At 36.8% G+C, this 19,089-nt stretch overlaps 1 protein-coding gene across 3 annotated transcripts in view; it reads right to left on the reverse strand.

Annotated features, from left to right (window-relative positions):
- Positions 1 to 2,940: 2,940 nt before the first annotated feature.
- Positions 2,941 to 19,089, reverse strand: part of LOC103531917 (ras-related protein Rab-10) — a 30,069-nt gene continuing 13,920 nt past the window's right edge. The window contains exons 4-6 of one of the 3 annotated variants that reach the window (XM_030445261.1): positions 16,922 to 17,011; positions 12,185 to 12,286; positions 2,941 to 3,243 (exon numbers count right to left, since the gene is read on the reverse strand). In XM_030445261.1, coding sequence (XP_030301121.1) covers positions 3,169 to 3,243; positions 12,185 to 12,286; positions 16,922 to 17,011 — 267 coding nt within the window. In that variant the 3' untranslated portion in view covers positions 2,941 to 3,168. Of the gene's footprint in view, positions 3,244 to 4,525; positions 4,654 to 12,184; positions 12,287 to 16,921; positions 17,012 to 19,089 lie in introns of those variants that run through there. The other 2 variants (XM_030445262.1, XM_030445263.1) reach the window with 2 other exon arrangements.

Genomic DNA, 19,089 nt, shown 5'->3' on the forward strand with positions numbered 1-19,089 from the left:
GGACAAAACCAGAAAGGTAAGGTCCCAAAATGTTAAGACAATTGGATTTAAAAGATAACAAGGATGTTGGAAAGATGCATAGTGAGAAGACAGAGTTAAAAATTGGTCTGTTATTCCATAGATGGGGAATAATTATGTAATTTAATCACCACTCAAGTACTGGTGATGCTGAGATGCCAGTATCTGTAACACCTTTTTTAACCTCAGCCTTCAGTTTAAGGTGGGAAATGTGATTTCACTACTAGCAGCACTGACAAAAGTCTAAGAGTTTAGGCTAGAAAAATGAACACATGGACTAGAAAATAAAGATTTTTTGATAGACTGGACCTGACTGAACTCCCTTGGGGCTCAAGCAATGTTACAGCTGCTACTGATTATCTCCAGGAATCAATTGAGAATGAGTGAGGTTCCAGAAAACTCTAAAAAAGATTGCATCTCTTTTGAAAAGAAAGGGGAAAGGAATGAGATCTAAAAACTGGTTCGCTGAATTGCTACTCCAGAAAAACCCAAAACAGATAATCTAACCATTTGTAACCATCTGCAAAGTAAAAGTATGAGAAGTAATGGCATGGATTTATCAGTGACAAGTGATACATGAATCTAGTTTACTTCTGCCAGATGGTAACAGGCTTTGTGGGTAGGGTAGAAAGGGTGAGGATCATAGGATTTCACAGAATGTGCTCTGAACCCCCCGAAAATCTGGTTTAGAGAAGGATGAGTGCAAAATTATTTGGAAATAATTAGCACTCCCAAGCTGAAAGGATACATTGAAATGCATTTCACTGAGATCTGTCTTGAATCTAAAACTATTCAGTACTTTCATCATCATCTTTGATGACTACATGACAAAGTACATTTATTCACATTTGGAGACCATATCAACAAGAGGAAGCTACAACTATGCACTACAATTCAGAGGGAACTTGGCAGACTGGAGAAACTGAAATGCCACTGAATAAGGAGAAAGAGAAGGTTCTACAGATACAAAAGAACAGTCAACTGCACAGGATAAAAAGCAGTTATTCATACAAGAGAGATTATGGATCACAAGTTGAATAGTCAGCAGTGTCAGGCTATCTTGCATTATGCTGATATTGAAATGCACAACTGGGAGTATCATAAGTAATGAAAAAGAAATTTTAATCTACCCAAGTATTCTTATTTAAACTGTAACAGTCTGCTTGGTTTCCAGATCTACACTCCAGTGTAATTAAGAACCAACTCAAAAACATTGAGAGAGAGAAAAATGGCAAATGATTCAGAAAACAGAACTACAAGGGAAGGTGGAAGGGACAGGAGTTCTCCAGCCTGAAGAGATGGGAAAGGGCGGGCAGAGACATTCACCTACATGGACAGGAAATGGAGAACCTGCTTTCCATGGATAGCAGCTAGGTTAGGTACTAGGAAATTTCCAGCTTGCCAAACCAGTTAAGTAAGGACTGTGCACTAGTCAGGGAGAGGGTGTAATCTCCATCACTGCAGTTCTCTAAACATCTTCCTGCAGTACAGCAGGGACAGCTGATCTGAGGCTCAGACAGGGCGAGAAACAAGACAGCCTCTGAAGATCTCCTCCAGCACCATTCCTTTCTCTGCTGTGGCTCTAACTAAGGCAGAGATTACTGTTTGTTCCTCACTTTCAGATTTTGCTCTAAATGCTAGTTTAAGTGACTGGCCATGATAAGTAGTCACAGGAGCAGCTATAAATTTATATATACCCCTTCCCATCCTTTTGCACCTTTTCAGCAAGCATACTAATTGCCCAGTGACACAGTAACCTGGCAGTATGCTCAGGCATACTAGGTCCCTTGTGCTTTCAGAAAACATTTTCCAGCTGAGCTCACTCTTGCAATATCAAATTTTAGTAATAATTTGTTATTATGACAGTCTGCAACCAGCCCTCAAAAAAGATACAGGCATATTTTAGGAGGGTAGTGACATTCTAGTATGTCAAACAATATGACAGTGGAGTTAGTTACTCTGGATGTGCTGGAACAGCTCAGAACAATTTTTCACTGTAGTTTTATTCCTTCACAAATGGTGATAAAATTAATACATTTCATAGTCAGAAAGAACCATGTCTCTCAGGAAAAAAAGCAAAGAAACCCAAACAAAAAACAAAAAAACCCAAAAAACCCAACCAAACAAAAAAGGACAATATATAATCACAGCGATTCTTCAGATTTCCCAAGTTTTTTCGAGTTTTTTCCAAATTTTTTCGAGTTCTCTTTGCTTTTTTGATTAAAGCAAAAGAAACCATCACCCTGATTCTGCCTTCATTTAAATTTAAGTAAAATCTGATATCCTCCACTGAAATTAAAGATATTACATACCAACATAAAACAGATCAAAAAGAGCAGAACCAGCTACTCAATGTATTTATACTTTTAGAAAAAAAATTAATTACTGAATACCCTTTTAATATTATGATCATTTATAACAAAAGGAAAATCTGAAAATGCAGGCAATGCTACGATGCCCATATGAATTATTTTATAGAATGATAAGTCTGTAGTAGCACAAGAATTATTACTGGATGTATTCTATTATTCCATGTTTTCTGCCTTCTAAGGAAGGTTAAGCAGCTTACTGATCTTGTGTAGGGCTTACTCTTTTCTCTCAGCCCTCACCTTTGCAGACTCCCTGTTCAAGCATATTCAAGTAACACATCTGTTTCTGAAAAAAAAGAAACAAAGCCAGAAATTCCCAGAAAATTACCTTAGGGAACTGCAGTAAATATCAGCTAGTTAAAGAGGTGTTAGCTAGGGGACTGCATAAGTAATTTCATGTGTCAGAAGGTTGCCTGTATGATTAGGTCAATGTTCATTATATTACAAATCTGGTATGAATAACACATAAAAAAAGAAGTCCAGGTAAATTTTTTTAATATGAGAAGATTAGTACACTTAAATTTCATTTCTGCAAACATTTGTATGCAAATGCAGTACTCCTGAGAAGCATCTGGTAACTCCAAAGCCAGATAATTGTTTTAACTTCATATTAAAAATATGAAAATATAATATAAACATATCAAAACATTTGGCAAAAAAAGTTTTTGCTATATAAAGGCTAACTAAATGCTGTGTTTTGGTATTACAGTCTCACTTTTAAAACCTTATATGTTCCTTTGCAACAGTTAATATTTTCTGAAAAGAAAATGGAAACTGCATTTCAGAATGCACAGCAGGTTCTCTTCTTACTTCCATTTAGAGTCACAACATCAAAGTCATATAATACACAGGATTTCTGTAAAACAAACATAAGCAAACAATTAAGATAACTACAACACAACAGTTGAAAAGATTTAATTTTTATTTTAATATTTAAAGATTTGGTGGTGTCACTGAATATATATTTATTTTGAATTTTTAATTAAAATATTGCAGTTTTCTAATAAATTAGACAGCAATTGATGCCCATGCAAATCAGAGCTTTGTGTAGTCACATTCTTCAGATACCTCAAACATCTCCCATAACTCTGAATGTGACAGATTCAAGTGTCTTTTGAGGGGATACTACAAATCATGTGAAATGACCCTGTAAATCTTTACTTACATAATTTTTTTTTGATGTTCATGTTCTTCTGTTGACTACACAATTTTCACTAATTTTCAGTTACCTACACTACTCTTTAAAGTATTGAGCATAAAGTGCAAAAATCCAAGTGAAAGGAATAAGGCAATCTAGAACACCAGTACTCATTTAAAAAGGCACAGGCTATTAATTGTTACAAAGAGCATCAACTGGTTTTGTGAAATTCACTGAAATTCTTTATTTTCTTGTCTCTGTTTAATAACCAGGAATACCTCCAATAGAAGCAACAAATCTTTACCAAGGTACACGATCAAAAAAACAATTGCACCCATGTACATTTATGTACTTACAGCAAAAGCAAATTTTTTTTAAAAACCCAGAAATCAGCAAACCCAGGCCTCTTCCTTTCAGCAAAAAACTCAACTAGATAATTAGTGCTGACCAGAGAAACATTCAAACCCAGTTGTGCAATTCAATATGAGTACATGATGCAATCTTGTACTCTAAAACTATGAACTCTGAACTCAAGCACAAAGACATAGAGAATATTATTGTCACATGCCTAGAAAAAAACATGTCCTAACTTCTCTACTTGCCACTTCTCCTGCCTGCTTCTTGGCAGCTTTCCCAAGTATGGAATGATACACTGAGAAGTAAGTGCAACTACTGGATTCACCACATTCCTCTCCCAACCCAAACCCAACAGCCATAATCAACCATTTCTGATAATAAAGAAAAGCTTCCAGAAAAGAAATGCAGAGAGGAAAAAAAGCACAAATGTAATATAAAGCCACATCTTGAAAATTTACATATACAGTGTAAGTATGTACATTTAGATAAACACCCAGAAAGGTTCACCTAAAATTACTCAACTGAACCAAAACAAGAGGGAAAAAAAGTATGCTGTAATACTATAATCAGCTTTATGTGTCTCGTGATTATGTAAAGCTACCTAAATTTCTGGAGAAGATGCATGAAAATTGTTTCCTTTTACCTTCAGTAGGTAGCTCTCCCAGCATGCTGGCTGCCCTGTGCCCTGGCCAACCCCATCAAGAGAATGGCTGGAGTCCTCCTGTTTCTCCCTGAGGGTACAGGAACTCAGGAAGGCTTCCACAGTGCACACTGCTTGAGAAGAAGAAATGCTTGGGAATAGATCCCTTGGGAAGGGATCAGAAGAAATAGATATATAGGTAGATAGATAGATAGACAGACAGACAGACAGATGCAGGAGCAGAGGGCAGGAAAGGTACAATCGCTTCTAAACCACAGGATGGATGCTGAACCTGCCATCAGTAAAATTAGTGACAATGATTGTTCTGACTCTGAGGTATTAGCAGACTGTGACTTACTGATTTTAGGAATTTCTTGTCATTAGTCATACATACATGACGAATGTGCAGTTGGTATTTGTCGTTCTGTTGGAGTGACAAGTAACAACAGCCATCACATTTTTATTGCCCTTGAGATTTCACACAAATTCCAACACACATCTTCATAACTTCTGATTTGTTTCTATTTTTTTTTTAACCCAGTAGTGTCAGGTGCTCAAGTACAGGCATTAGCCAGTATTTGTGCTAGGCAGAGACAGTATTAGAGAGCCTTCTAGCTTGGATGGTACATGCAAACTATGAGACCTTTTTAAAAGAGACAGCGAGGCAGAATCAAAAGCAAACACCCATACCCTTGTCATCTTAAGGAACAAGAGATAAGAAGGGGGAAAAAACCCCACAATAGCCTTGGAAGATAATGGTACAATAAGAAATTTAAATTCAATTCTCAATAGAGTATTGAGACCAAGAACGAACCCTGAGAATTTATTACTGTGAACATAAATTAAGTAGGTGCTGTTTCACCCCTGCTTTTTCTTCTGACAAAAAAAAAAAAAAAAAAAAAAGGTCAGTTTAAATAGTAAAGAGTTCTAGAAAAATCCCTGTTTCAGCAATTTCAGAATTCAGGTTCCACTTGCTTTGGAGCAAACAGGGGATTTTAAAGTATGGTTGGTTATATCTAACTTTATGCTTTTAGTTATAAGGGAGAAACCTGCATGTTCTTTAAACAATGAAGATGCTTATTTGCAATTACTTTAATATTTAATAGTATTTCTGGGTGGCAAGTAAGGTGGCTATGTGAAAGTGCAGTAAAGATCTCTAATTCTGTAAGTAATGAAGAATGGTGAAGCTTATTTGGCACTGAAATGGTTCATATAATCTGTAAAATCATTATCTGATAGTAGCTCAGCAACAAATTAGCCAAGACAGAAAGACAAGAACCACTGCTCCACAAAGAACAGGTAATTGTTTTTAAAAGCCATTTGAAAGTTGCAGACTTCAGTTTTATAAGACTGCTCCATACAGGATCTTCGTCAAGCAAATAAGGTCCTGGGATTCATTTAAGCAAATAGGCTATACACACATTTAAAACACACATTGATAATCAGACACCCTGCATAAAGCACTGAAGCAATGATCAGGCAATCCCACCTAGAGCTCAACTGAAGCAGAGCCCTGGCAGAGGTGTGGCACCCTTCTCTCCTGAAATGACAGCGGGGAGGTATGCAAATCTCTCCCACCTGCAGAGAACAAGGCAGGCAGCATTCCTTCTTCAGGGCTCCCTGAACGCTAATACTTCCAGCTCACATTTCAGCTCAACCTGTTGAAACTCACTCAACAAGCCAGCCAACCAACAGCAGAAAGCTGTGAAAAGGTGAGAACAAAAATTGCTACCAAGAAGCCCGAGTTTCCACCCCAGCACCTTGGGCAAAGTGGGGGTTTGAAAATACAGACACAGATACCGCTCCACCACAGAGTGATTTTATCAAGATGTTGAAACTTCCTGCTATCAAATACTAGTTTTTCCTGTTATATAGCAGAGCAGACATGTCTCACCTAACAGGCAAGCATTTGTTTAAGCTGATTTAGGAGCTGTCTCTTCTCTCCAGCTCTAAGAAGAATTTGCGTCACTGTTGTGGTACAGATACCTAACTCATAGACATACTGGAACTGTGAGAAGCTGGATGAGATCCCAATTGTACAAGGGGAAAATATAATTAAAAAATAAAAGAGGCTCTTTGAATGTCTTCTAATGGTGTAAATTTCTAAATCTCAGTTAAGATCAGCTGCTCTTTCCTTGGCTCTTTGAATGTCTTCTAATGGTGTAAATTTCTAAATCTCAGCTAAAATCAGCTGCCCTTACCTTGCTGGGAAACTGCTCAGATTAGCAGTGCGATACCAAGTTGAATTCACCTACTCTGGCACCACCTCTTTCTATTTTTCATATTGCTTTAGTTATTTTGGAGGTGGGGTTCACTATGGGCTTGGAAGAATTTTACATATATTTCAATGCCCCCATCAAAGACAGACCTGGAGTGCCTGTGGGAAAACTATGGGATTTAGAGAAACAAGTAAGAGGGACTGTAACTGAAGTTCTTATTATTTATAACTTCATGAAATTTCAGGGATTTTTATTCTCTCTAATGACAAAATCAACACAGTTAATGTACACAATAATTTTGTTTATATCTAACAGTGGTAGTTGCCAAAGATTGGCAGATAATCTTGTGCAACCAAATTCATGTGACCACACCTCAACTCCCAGTAGACAGACAGCTCAGTTACTAAGTCCTGCCATATTCTTGACCTGTATTTTCCCTTTATTCTGTAATTCTAGGGTTGAAATTACTTGTTCAAAATACAAGACAGTCCTCTCACAACAGGAATGGCCAGGACAGGGCACAATCAGCACCAAGCAAGAGCTAGGGATATATTAACTAGGAAAGAGACTACTCAGGGGGGTGGCAGGGAAAGGAGCAGAAGCAGGTACAGAATCAGGCACAGCAGAAAAACCTGCATCAGGAAATGGGGATGAGTCTGCACTCCCAATTCCTGCTCGTACAAAGTTCCTAAAACACATCTAACCCACTGGCCAAGTGTGGGTCTCTACCTCCCTCTTCTGTTAATACCATAGACTATAGCAATGTTGTTCTGCAATTAGGGATTTCACAAACTTGAGACAGCTGTGCTGAGGAACTCTAAGGTTCCTCAACCTTATAGATAATCTTTGTAAGGATTAATATAGCTCCACCTCAAAAACCCAGTCTAAGAGTGCAATCAGGCTTCAAAGTCAAGATCTTGCAGATGCAGCACATGCCAGAAGAAAGTCAAGTGTGTAACATTCCTTTGGTCTCTTGGAGTTCAATTTATTTAACTTGATAATATGAAACCATATAGGCTGAAATATTGAATCCTCTATAATCAATGGAAAAAGACATCTCCAGAACACACTTCTATGCTAAAAAGATGTATCTTATTCCACTGAACAGAGATGGTTCCAGAAAAACACACCAGAGTAGTCACGGAAATTTTGTCCACCTAAGGTTGGATACTATAATCAAACATTATGACTAAGTTTTGATTTACATGACCTAATTACACGCTACTGTTTCCAGAAGAATATCTGGCTCATTCAATGTCCAGAACAAACTTCTTTTCCAATTAAACAAGGTAGTGTAGTAGAATTAATGAAAAGTAGGGCATAGTTTTGAGTTGGTACCATTTATCCTCTTTGCTTTAATCTCTGTACCTTGGTTTCCACATGTGCAATGCTGAGTATACTCCCTAACGTTATTAATGTTATGAAGATAAAAATCTAAAATAGATCTAAACCACAGCATTATGAACATTATGAAAAAACTCATGAAGAAATTAATATTCTGTGGTCAATACAAGATAAATAAAGGGCAAATAATGCCTGGGGTTCCATGCTTTGACTGTGGATGATAGCCCATGGAATGTGCACTGCTGGAGACATGGGTATCTTTTGGACAAACTAAAAATTCCATGAACCTTGGCAATAATGAAATCTGATTTCCTATGGATTTGTGTCTTGCAGTGAATTACCTTTGGTTTCTGTGATGCAAGCTCCAGTTGGAGTGGCTGGCTGAAGCATATTTCAGTTTCTCTGTGTAGCCATTTCTGCCTAGTACTGCATGAACTAATTCTGGACACTTGCCTTCTGCAGAATACTCTCTCTCCTTCACCCAGCACCTTATTTTCAAGAAACTCCTTGGGAGCTTACCTATCTTGTAGTTTAACCTGTCAAATCTGTTTAAAATCATCTAACAAGTTCCAAAGGTACTTTAGGAGCAAAGGAATGGTACATACAGTATAATATCAAAAATCTTGTTGCCATAGGAAAGGAGGTAAAGAGATGAAGGAAGGACAGAATTGAAGCCTAATACTTTTGAATATTCATCTCAAATCACATCCAGATGTTAAACATTAAATGTTATTCTCAACAGCACAGAGAAAGTTCTTATATGGATCTTTGACTGGTTAGTTTTACAGCAGTCTTCAGAAAAAAGATAAAAACTTTATTTTCCTTTTCATTGAATTACGTTTTCCTCTTTCTGCTTCTATTTAGGAAAATACCAACCACCACACTCACAAAGATGGAAATACAAGGGCTTGTACTATTTTTTTTAAAAAGCTGGTTAAGAAGAGTACTGCTTGTCACACATGAAACCAAACACCAAACTGCAAATCCTAATTGCATTGTGGGTGGTATTTTTTGGTTGTTTTTTTGAGGACTGACTCACAAGGACAAATAATTGACTGGCAAACAAAAGCATTGTTAAGGAACAGCTGCCATCTATTAATCGACAGGTGTAGACATATCTGAGACTCATAAGAATTGTGAATAAATAATAATAATGTTGTTATTTGTGGACGTGTCTACATCTACGCAAACCTCTGGAGTAAGTTGTGTCACTAACATTCATTTCCACTATAGCCTTTTCAATACAATTAAATAAGTTAATATTAACTGATCGGTTTGAAAATAATGAGTTCTCAAAAATATGTCATGACTACTTAACTGTTACCTATGTAAACTGTCAAATAGCATATGGTTGGTTTATGAAACTTTCTATGTCAATTAGAGCTGTAGAATCAAGACCCAGCATAGAACTGCAGAGATCAAAGCTGAAAGGTTAAGTAGCATTTTTGTTATCTGAAAAGCTGAGAAATGTAAGTTTTCTCCCTCCTTTAAGCCTACTACAACTAAATCCACAAAAGAATCATAGAATAGACTGGATGGAACCTTGAAGACCATATAGTTCCAACACCCTGACTTGGGCAGGGACACCAGAAGAGACAGGAAAATGCAGCACAAAATAATGTCAATACAAACTTGCTTTCTGTGTGTGTTTGACACATTTTAATGTGTTTTTTTTCCCCCAATTCTCCACTGAACCACAACTCTTCTAAATGTCAAGAGAATCCAGAACCCCATTACTTCTGTATGAATTCTGTAATTCAATACATTGATCTTCCCCATCCACAGGAGTGTTTTCTGTAGATTTAGTTAATATAGTAATGCAAGTAGTAGATGGCAAACAGGAGCATATATAAAATATCCTAGATTTCCTCAGATTAATACAGCCTACTGCAATGCATCCAAAAATGGTCTACTGCCTATCTATCTAGCTGTTGAATGACCTCCACATACTTCCCAAAAGCATGGTTGTAACACACTTTCTGGGTAGATCCTTAAAATGAGTTTCCTCAACAGGACTGGTAAAGCAATGACATGCTTCTACTGAATCATCTCATCAGTTTGGAAAGGTGCAGCCACACCTTTGGTTTGGTTTACTGCAACCAGAAGTGAGGGCTAATACCCCTGTACCCCAGACATAGGCATCTTGGGACAGAACACAGTGCAAAGCTGTATCTCCTTTTTACAGTCAGCAAGTACATATTTTACCACTACAGAATGGATGTATAACTGAAGGGATCTCAGACTGTCATCTGTCATGTCATTTTTCACAGCTACTGGTCACACTTCCTATTGCATTTTCCCTTCTCCAAAATTTGATCAGTTAGCAGAAGTTAAAATTCAATTGAGATTTCACAGCTTTTCGAACAAGCAAATTATTTTGTCGAACCTGAAAACGTCGAACCGATGAAACTTTTTTTTACTGTGAACTCGTGCCAGGCCAGAGGCAAAACCACTTGGGCTAAAGGGGCACTTGTTTAAATTAACAAATGCATTACACTAAAAATGGCGAGTTATCTACTAAAGTAATGGCACTTGATGCCCTTTCAAGGATTGCAAATGTTTGTAAATAAGGTGAAATGTTACTACAGATGAACTCAACAAATTCTCATGGATGTATTTTCCAAAAATACATACATGCACTCAGAGCATACAACTGTACCCTCAAGCAGTTCTAATTAAAGCTATGGAGTACATAACATTTTCAGCATGGTCTGAATTTATTTGCATGTACACACTACAAAACCCATGAATTTCCATCAAGATGAGTAGGAATACTAACATTGCACTTAAAGCAAAAGAATATGTACAGGCAATCTTAAAGTAAGAAAAACTCAAAAATAATCCACACACTGCAAAGAATTCTCACAGATCTTACCCCAACACACGCTGTCCAGAAATGCTCACGTCACATGTATTTATCTTCATGCAGCTAGGATCATAGCCAATGTCTTATAGTTTTCATGCTTCATACTAACAAATACATTCTCTATTTACAGTGGGCAGTGTCTTCATTTACAAGAAGAGAGATTTTGCCATCTATTCAAGGACCTGCTGCTATCCCCCTGTTCTAAATGGTATGTGATTGCTGGGTTGCCGAGCTCCACTTTCATGCGAAAGGTATGAAAATGAAGCTTTAAAAAGCTCTTCAGCTTTTTTTTTCTTTTCTTTTTTTCCTCCCCCAAAATAATCAACTATAGCTTATGTTTTGCTAGAATCCGATGAGACCTTGATTTAAAAGGAGTCCAACCCTGAGCTATTATTCTGACCATCCTCTATGGCTACTTAATCAAAACACTGCAACTTGTGACTTTGTCAGTAATTTTGCTCATTTATCTTTATTATGACTTCAGAAGTATTTGGAATGGAAGGTTAGCTTTGTATAACTAATATTGGTGATGAATGGCAATGATAATTCATTGCATGAAGAACATCCATTAATGTCTAAAATAATATTCTACTGTCTAAAAATAAATTGCAATGCAAAACATTTTCAGAGCTAATTAACAAAAATTCAGTCCAACAAAAGTATTGCAACTCTGAGGAGTAAGGATCCTTAATCCAACACAGTAGAGGCAGTTAGAGATGCTGACTCTGACAGCTACAATATTGATTCTACCACTAATTAACCCAAATCTTTAGGTCCTAACAACTTCAAAAGTACAAGCATAAATCATCCCAAAAAACAGCTGTGAACTTTGGATGAAACATGTGATTGTTGAACAAAATGTCCACTCATTCCAAAGGCATGCAGCATCTTCACAGTGTGTGCATATTCTGCAGAAACCTACAGGAAAAATCTTCCTGGAACAGAGCTACTCTAGAGCTGAGGGCAGGAAAGAAACAGATGCAGATTTCCTGAATTTTCACCTTCTCTCCAGACAGTATTTTACCTGCCCTTCTGTTCTCTTCTGCTACAGTTCTTCTCCCAAGTTCCTCCTCTGTATGCCTGCAGCTATATGATCTCTCCAAAATACTAACTTGATGATGCAGAAAGAGCACTGGCAGTGCTCTGCTAAACCTCTTTGGTATTTACAACCTTGTTCACCCAATTTGTCACGAAAAATCTCCCATTTTCTTTCTACTCAGAGAAGGAGCCTACCTTTTCCAGTATTTCCTTAGTTAAGACTAAGAATGCATCCTCAATGTTCACATTATCTTTAGCACTGGTTTCAAAAAAGGGTATTCCATGTTCCCAAGCAAGCTGAAAAACAAATGTAGGCAATGAGATGAACAGTCTTTAGGAAAAAAACACTTCCTAGTTCTAATAGCAAGAAATATGGAGGTGTTCTGATAGCTTCTACCCTGCTACATAAACACAGATTAAGTAAATGTCAGCTCATTGACATACTCTGTATTCATCCTCTGTTCATGAATTTCAGGTAACTCTTGAAACATTCTTAAGTTTTCGCATTTTCAATACAGCTTTTTAAATCTATCTTTGCTTGTAAATAAGAAAAATAAACTCTAGTGGGTATGTTCTCAATGTTTTGATTTATGTGGAGAATAAGCTGTCTCCTAGGCAATTACTTAGAGGAAACTAATGGATTGCCTGCAGAAAAGTATAGATAAAAATGTGAAAAAAATGTAGACAAAGAGGAGTGATTACACATAGAAAAGAGATGAAGCACAGAGATAACAGGCAAACAAAAACCAGATAACATGTGAAAATATATTATGGTAATAGAAGAGAGAAAATACTTAAAATAAAAGGGCAGAATAGAGTTCACACTGGTTAATTTTATTTAATATACTCCAATTCCCTAATTTGTAGTATGCTTGCCTTACAGATAGCTTAGGGATATGTTGGTATGAGGAAAAAAAACAACAACCCAACAAAATTCTAGCTTTTTAAGGTCCTATTTTTTTTCTAATTTATACAGTTAAATACATGGAGATAAAAGAAAGACGGTTGCATTGATGCTTCCCAAGAGAGAGGGCCAAAATGGGAATATCTGCCAGATAAATATAGTTGGAAAGTCCACTCCCTTTGCAATGGATCCTTTCTTAGTAAGCATCTGGAGAAAACTATCCCAGGCAAATGACCTATGCTTATAATGTGTAGGAAATTACTGACCACTTAATGATTCATTTGGGAGGCTCTCTGTTAGGATAACGGGTCTAGTGTTGGCATTTATGTTTGCTTTCAATGACCTCTAGAAGTAACAAATGAATCCAAAATCATGTTTGAAGGTACGAGATTTGGGCTTCAAAGTTTTAGCCAAAGTATAATAAAGATTATATTAAGGGTAGGGAAAAGGAAAGAAAAAATATTTATTTTTCCAAAATGCTGTAAAACAAAATAATTTCTGACTGTTTTTCAAGACAAGCGGTTTCATAAAGGATCCAAAAACTCCAGCTGACCACTTTGAACTGATTTTGGTTCTGTAGCAACTTGTTAAAGAAAGTTAAGGTCAGTCAACTAGTGGCAAGTGCCAGTGCAAAACAATGATGCATAATGGTTCATAAAGAAAAATAGAGGCAATAAAGAAATACTGGGTTAATAAAGTGAAGAAGACCAGTTTACAGTTTGTGAAGTGTACAGCATCTACATTTAATTATTCCTTTTCTTTCCTGTGTCATGTAACAGATTCCCAGACACTACCTATAATCAAATTGATGAACACAAACCATTGTAATAATAGAAATATATTTGGAAATAGAAAAATTTCCAAATAGAAAATAATTTGGAAAGATAACCCTATTTGAAACGGGACAATACGGGGTTAGGCAAGGCTTTACCTACCTAAGCCTTGAAATCCACCACTGATGATGATTCTATAGCCTTTATGGGTCTCCAACCTGAACCTCATAAGCCAGGACTTCTGCCATTCCTCTAGCTACACTTCAATTGCTGCAGATCAGTATTTGCTACTTAGCCTCATCTCTACCCTGCTGCCTCAGTTCTCCTCCTGGATTACTGGCACTAGACCCCAGTCATCTTTGTAGCTGTCTGCTGGAACTTCTCCAGTTTCTCAATACCCATCTTGAAATGAGGGAGCTAAAGCTGGACACAATATCCTCTGTGGCCTTGTGGGATAATAATTTCCCCAGACCTACCTTCCATTATCCTCTTAATGTAGCCCAGCATGCCTTTACGCAACAAGAGAACACTCTTGACTTACATTAAATTGTTGACTAAATAAATTTACAAACCTATGAGAATTATGCTGCTGGGAAACATTACTTTATATTACCCTTGAGAACAGTTTGAATATCTTGAGTGAAGTAACCTCATTTGTTACTAACAATAACAAAGTAACTAATACCAGTATATTCCTTGGTGAAATTTAATTCCAATTGTTCACTTCTCTTGTAACTCAGAATAACTTCCTAGCAAAGTGACGCTAAAATTTCCTGCTATTGAAGCAGAGAAATGTGTCTGAAATAGTACTAGAACTGTGTAGAATGTTTTTTTCATTGGTATTGTACCTGGAAACTTGGAAAGATCAGCTTTGAAATCATGAAGACATGAAAAAAAAAATCTTACTTATCTCTTTCTGCTAGAAAGATTTATGTTAGATTTGACAGGAGAAAAAATATAACCCTCAACATTGGTATTTTTCAGAGAAAAAGATAATGTTACTGGGGGGGAGAGTGCAGAAATGCAGGAGCCAAAGAGGGTTTAGTTCAATCTTTTCTCAAAGTGAAGAAAAAGATGTTAATACAAGAAAATACTTCATAGTGTTAAAATTAAATCTATCCATTCTGTGTTATCAAAATTATATCTCTACAGAAGAAAACTAAAAAATAATTATAATTTTCCAGCATTCAACTAGTCTCTGAAGTGGCACACAATGGCCATTCAGTTATGACAGATTGTTATAGAAATGCCAACATACATGGTAAGATTTCCAGGGAATCCAGGGGTCTTCTCTACAAGACTCTGAGCAGATCAATACTTACAGATCATGCTCACAGAATAATATGAAATACATCCGTATTAATTATTATGTGGCAGAGTTAGCATCAAACTATTTTTCCCTCTAAATAAGGATATTTTCTTCTTTGGAGAGGACAATATTCTCTCTCCCCGCTAATGGAATATTTCTCCATTTGGACCAGTCAGGTTTTTAGGATTTGTAAATCACATTAAAAGAAGTGTAACTGAAGAACTGCCTTGCCTTAAAACACAGAACACATCTAGAAAGAGGACTTATTGGTGAGGAAGTAATAGTTTTCTGAAAAAAATACTGTACTATGAGAAATCTTGACTGGCTGGTTAAGTATACAGAAGTCAGAAAATGTCCCTGTTAATACTTTATGCAAAACCCTACTACTGCCCTCTTGTGCACAAGCATCCAGTGACTGGATTTCTAACACTGTATTCTTTGAGTGAGAGCAGACATATCTTTTTCAGTAACCTTGCTGCTTGAACACAGATACAGTACATTAACACTGAAAGGCTCTTGCATATGACTTTCAAAAGTTTCTATTCAAGATGCTGTTGAAAGGGTGATGCTATTTTTTAAAGTTCCATTATCCAGGATTATATAATTGGCAAAAAAATTATTCAAACAAAAGACATCTTGCCTAACTCACCATACATGTACAGGGATGGGCAACAAAGCTGCTGAAAGATCTATGGCACAAGCCTTATGAGGAAACTGGAGTTGTTTAGCCTTGAGAAAAGGAGGCTGAGGGGACCCCTTATCACTTCCTACAATTACCTAAATTACGACCTGAATGAGATTGTAGTAAGGTGGGGGTTGGTCTCTTCTTCCAAGTTAAAAGTGGTACAACAAGAGGACATCACCTCAAGTTGTGTCAGGGGTGGTTTAGATTGGATATTAAAAAAAATTTCTTCACTGAAAGGGTTGTCAGACAGTGGAACAGGCTGCCCAGGGAAATCGTGGAGTCACCATCCTTGGAGGTATTTAAAAGACATGTAGCTGTGGTGCTTAGGGACATGATTTATTAGTGGACCTGGCAGTGTGTTAAAGACTGGACTCAGTGATCTTAAAGGTCCTCTCCAACCTAAATGATTCTACGATTCTATGCCTGAAAGCATAACAGAAGGGATTATTCCAAGTTCCAGATAACAGATACACACAGTTTGCAGATGCAAAATTTTCTGATATATAGGACACACTCTCCCACAACATTTAAGTTATGACAATTCCTTCTGTCAGAGCATGGCTCCAGTATTTCCTCATGGGTTCTCAGTGAGAGCAGTTTGCCATTACCTTTAAAACAGCACTCCCCACTTAACACCAGTTTTGCCCCTACACATGGTCAGCATGTATAAACTATACTGTAATCTATACAACATACACAGTTAGAACCTGGGGAGCTTGATGTTCCTGAAATGCACCTGTCTAATATTATTTAGGGTATTCATAAACAATGCAAATCACAGTGAACAGGCTGACAGAATAACTGTTTATAGTCAGGCTGTAGCAAAAAAAAAAAAAAAAAAAAAAAAAAATTGATGGGTGCATCAGGTACAAGAAAAATTATGCAGAATGTATTATAAATGATAGTTTAGATTTCCACATTAAAACAGTACCCTGAAAATGCAGACTCTAAAATATTTTTCGTTTTCATTCAAAATATAAGATTTCTATTGCAATGCCTAAAACAATAAAAATGCATTTTGACCTTTAAAATAAAAATCAGTATTCTAAAAGGATCAGCTAGGAATTAGTTAATGCATTTCTGCTCATACATTAGAAAAACCTCAACCACTTCAAAATTCCACAACTGTTCTTCTGGAGCATTTCCTAACAGAATTTTTTGGAATTCGGGAGCTTTTTTTATTATTTTCAGTGTAACAGCTCACAGTCACATACTAAGATACTCAGGAGAACCCAAAGACAGTGCTAGTGATCAATGATACCTTTTCTCCTTTCTGTTTTGGAACTACACGTTCTGACTCCTTATCACATTTGTTGCCCAACAGTATTACGTCCACTTCATCACCTGCTTTCTAAAAGAGAACCAGCATTAATAAGTGTCAAGTAAGAAAAAAGCAAACAACAAAAGCCCTTCACCTCCAGCTCACACTAACCTTCAACACTTTATTTCATTGAAAGTAAAGGCTAAATTCTGTCCTGACCTTTTCATCTGTAGAAATATTTTCCATTAGTTACTGGAATTTGAAGGAAAACAGCAAGATTGCAAAGAGCAGAAATAAAGCTGCTTGCAAGTGCAAGGCATAACTTGGAAACCGTTTCAGAGGATATAAAGTATATAGTGCGTGGGCACCATCTTCTGATGAATGCTCCATCTTGAGGCTTTAAAGTGACTGGAAATGCCCTAAATTCAGACAGTGCCCTCTCTAAAGTAACGGGTTCGTGGGTTAGCATATTGGTCTGGTCCACATCCAGCACTCACAAGTAAAAAGGTAGGAATTTGCTGCACCTGAAAGATTACCTCTCTGTGCTTCACTTTCACATGCAGAGAGTGAAATTACATTCAAAGTCTTCAAAGTCGACATAAAAGTTTGACTATTGCTAGACACTTGGAAGAAGGCAATAGATTTCTACTGAAGTAAAACTTAAAAACCTCATTGATTTCAAAAGGAAGAAAAATCTAGCTTTTTGACCTTGTCTTCATCCTTTGTTCCACTAATTCAGTTATGTACATGATGACTGTAAAATGCACTGGATGCTTTACATCAGTGTTATTTTAAGATAAGCTATTGGAACTACACATGACTGGAATAATGATAAGGAAAAGAACAGTTCTGCAGCAGCATGTGGAATTGCAAAATCATCATTTGTTGGGAAAATTATAATACTTGAAACCACTTGTGATGCTTAAATGGAAGGAGCTGAGAGTCTCAATCTAGTGACAATTAAAGGTAATAGGGTCTGATCCCATGGTTTATATTCTGAAAGTACATGTGCACACAGCTTCTCTGATGACTTAAAAAGCTTGGTCTAAGGCTACAGATCTTTTCTCTACAATGACATTGGTGACAGCTTTGACCTCTGACGAAGTCTTATTTTTTTAACTTTCCCATAAAACAAATGCAGACAGTCCTTTTCCCCAGTGGACACACCCATGCATATGGACACATGGACACTTTTTCACTTCTGAAAAATGTAGTGATAAATCTTTAGCATTAAAGGATGAAAGAATCATTATTTTTAGTCTGTTTGCAACTGTAAAACAAAGTGGCCTCATTTGAAGAATAAAGGAGGAGACAATTTATTCTTAAAGAACATTATATCATATTTTTTTTTAATCCTCTCTCATTTTTGAGTCAGCTTATTTCATTTCACACCTATAGGTCATGTTTAAGATAATCAATGTATAAAAATGAAGTAAGCTTATCATAAGAGTACAAAGTACAGTCTAAAATAATGAATCAATCTAACCTGGATTAATAGACCAAAATGCTGTCTGTTTCATAACGCAGTGAAATTTTACTCATTAAGGTCAATGGTTCTCCTACATAAAATCACATACATCAATACTTAGAATAGGGTAACCACACCACATAATCATTTTTTTATTTGGAGGAAGACTGTATGCAGCTGACAGTTTTACAAGTGACATTTGACTTTACTCTGAAGTAAAAGGTCAAAGGGAAATACTAGCATACTTTATGTACAAAGCTGTAAAAGTAATCCTGTAAATTTATTTCTGTACAAACAGCGGAGATGTTTACAGTAGGAGTAGTCTTTTCAACAGCCTCAAATTTAAAGGGCATTAGAGGTACCAGGCCTTTCAGTAAGAAGAGGGGAGATTTAGGTTAGACATTAGGAAAAAATTCTTTCCTGTGAGGGTAATGAGATGTTGGAATAGGTTGCCCAAAGAAGCTGTGGCTGCCCTTTCCCTGAAGTGTTCAAGGTCAGGTTGGATGGGGCCTTGAGCAACCTGGTCTAGAGGAGGTGTCCCTGCCCATGCAGGGGGTTGAAACTAGAGGATCTTTATGGGTCTTTCCAACCCTGGCCATTCTGTGATTCTGTAATTCTATGATAAATAACTATTTCTATGGTAAGAACATATTTTCAATTTGACTGGATGCTCCATCAAAGCACTGCAACTACTCTATTT

Source organism: Calypte anna, chromosome 2, assembly GCF_003957555.1.
Source record: "Calypte anna isolate BGI_N300 chromosome 2, bCalAnn1_v1.p, whole genome shotgun sequence".
Classification (NCBI taxonomy): domain Eukaryota; kingdom Metazoa; phylum Chordata; class Aves; order Apodiformes; family Trochilidae; genus Calypte; species Calypte anna.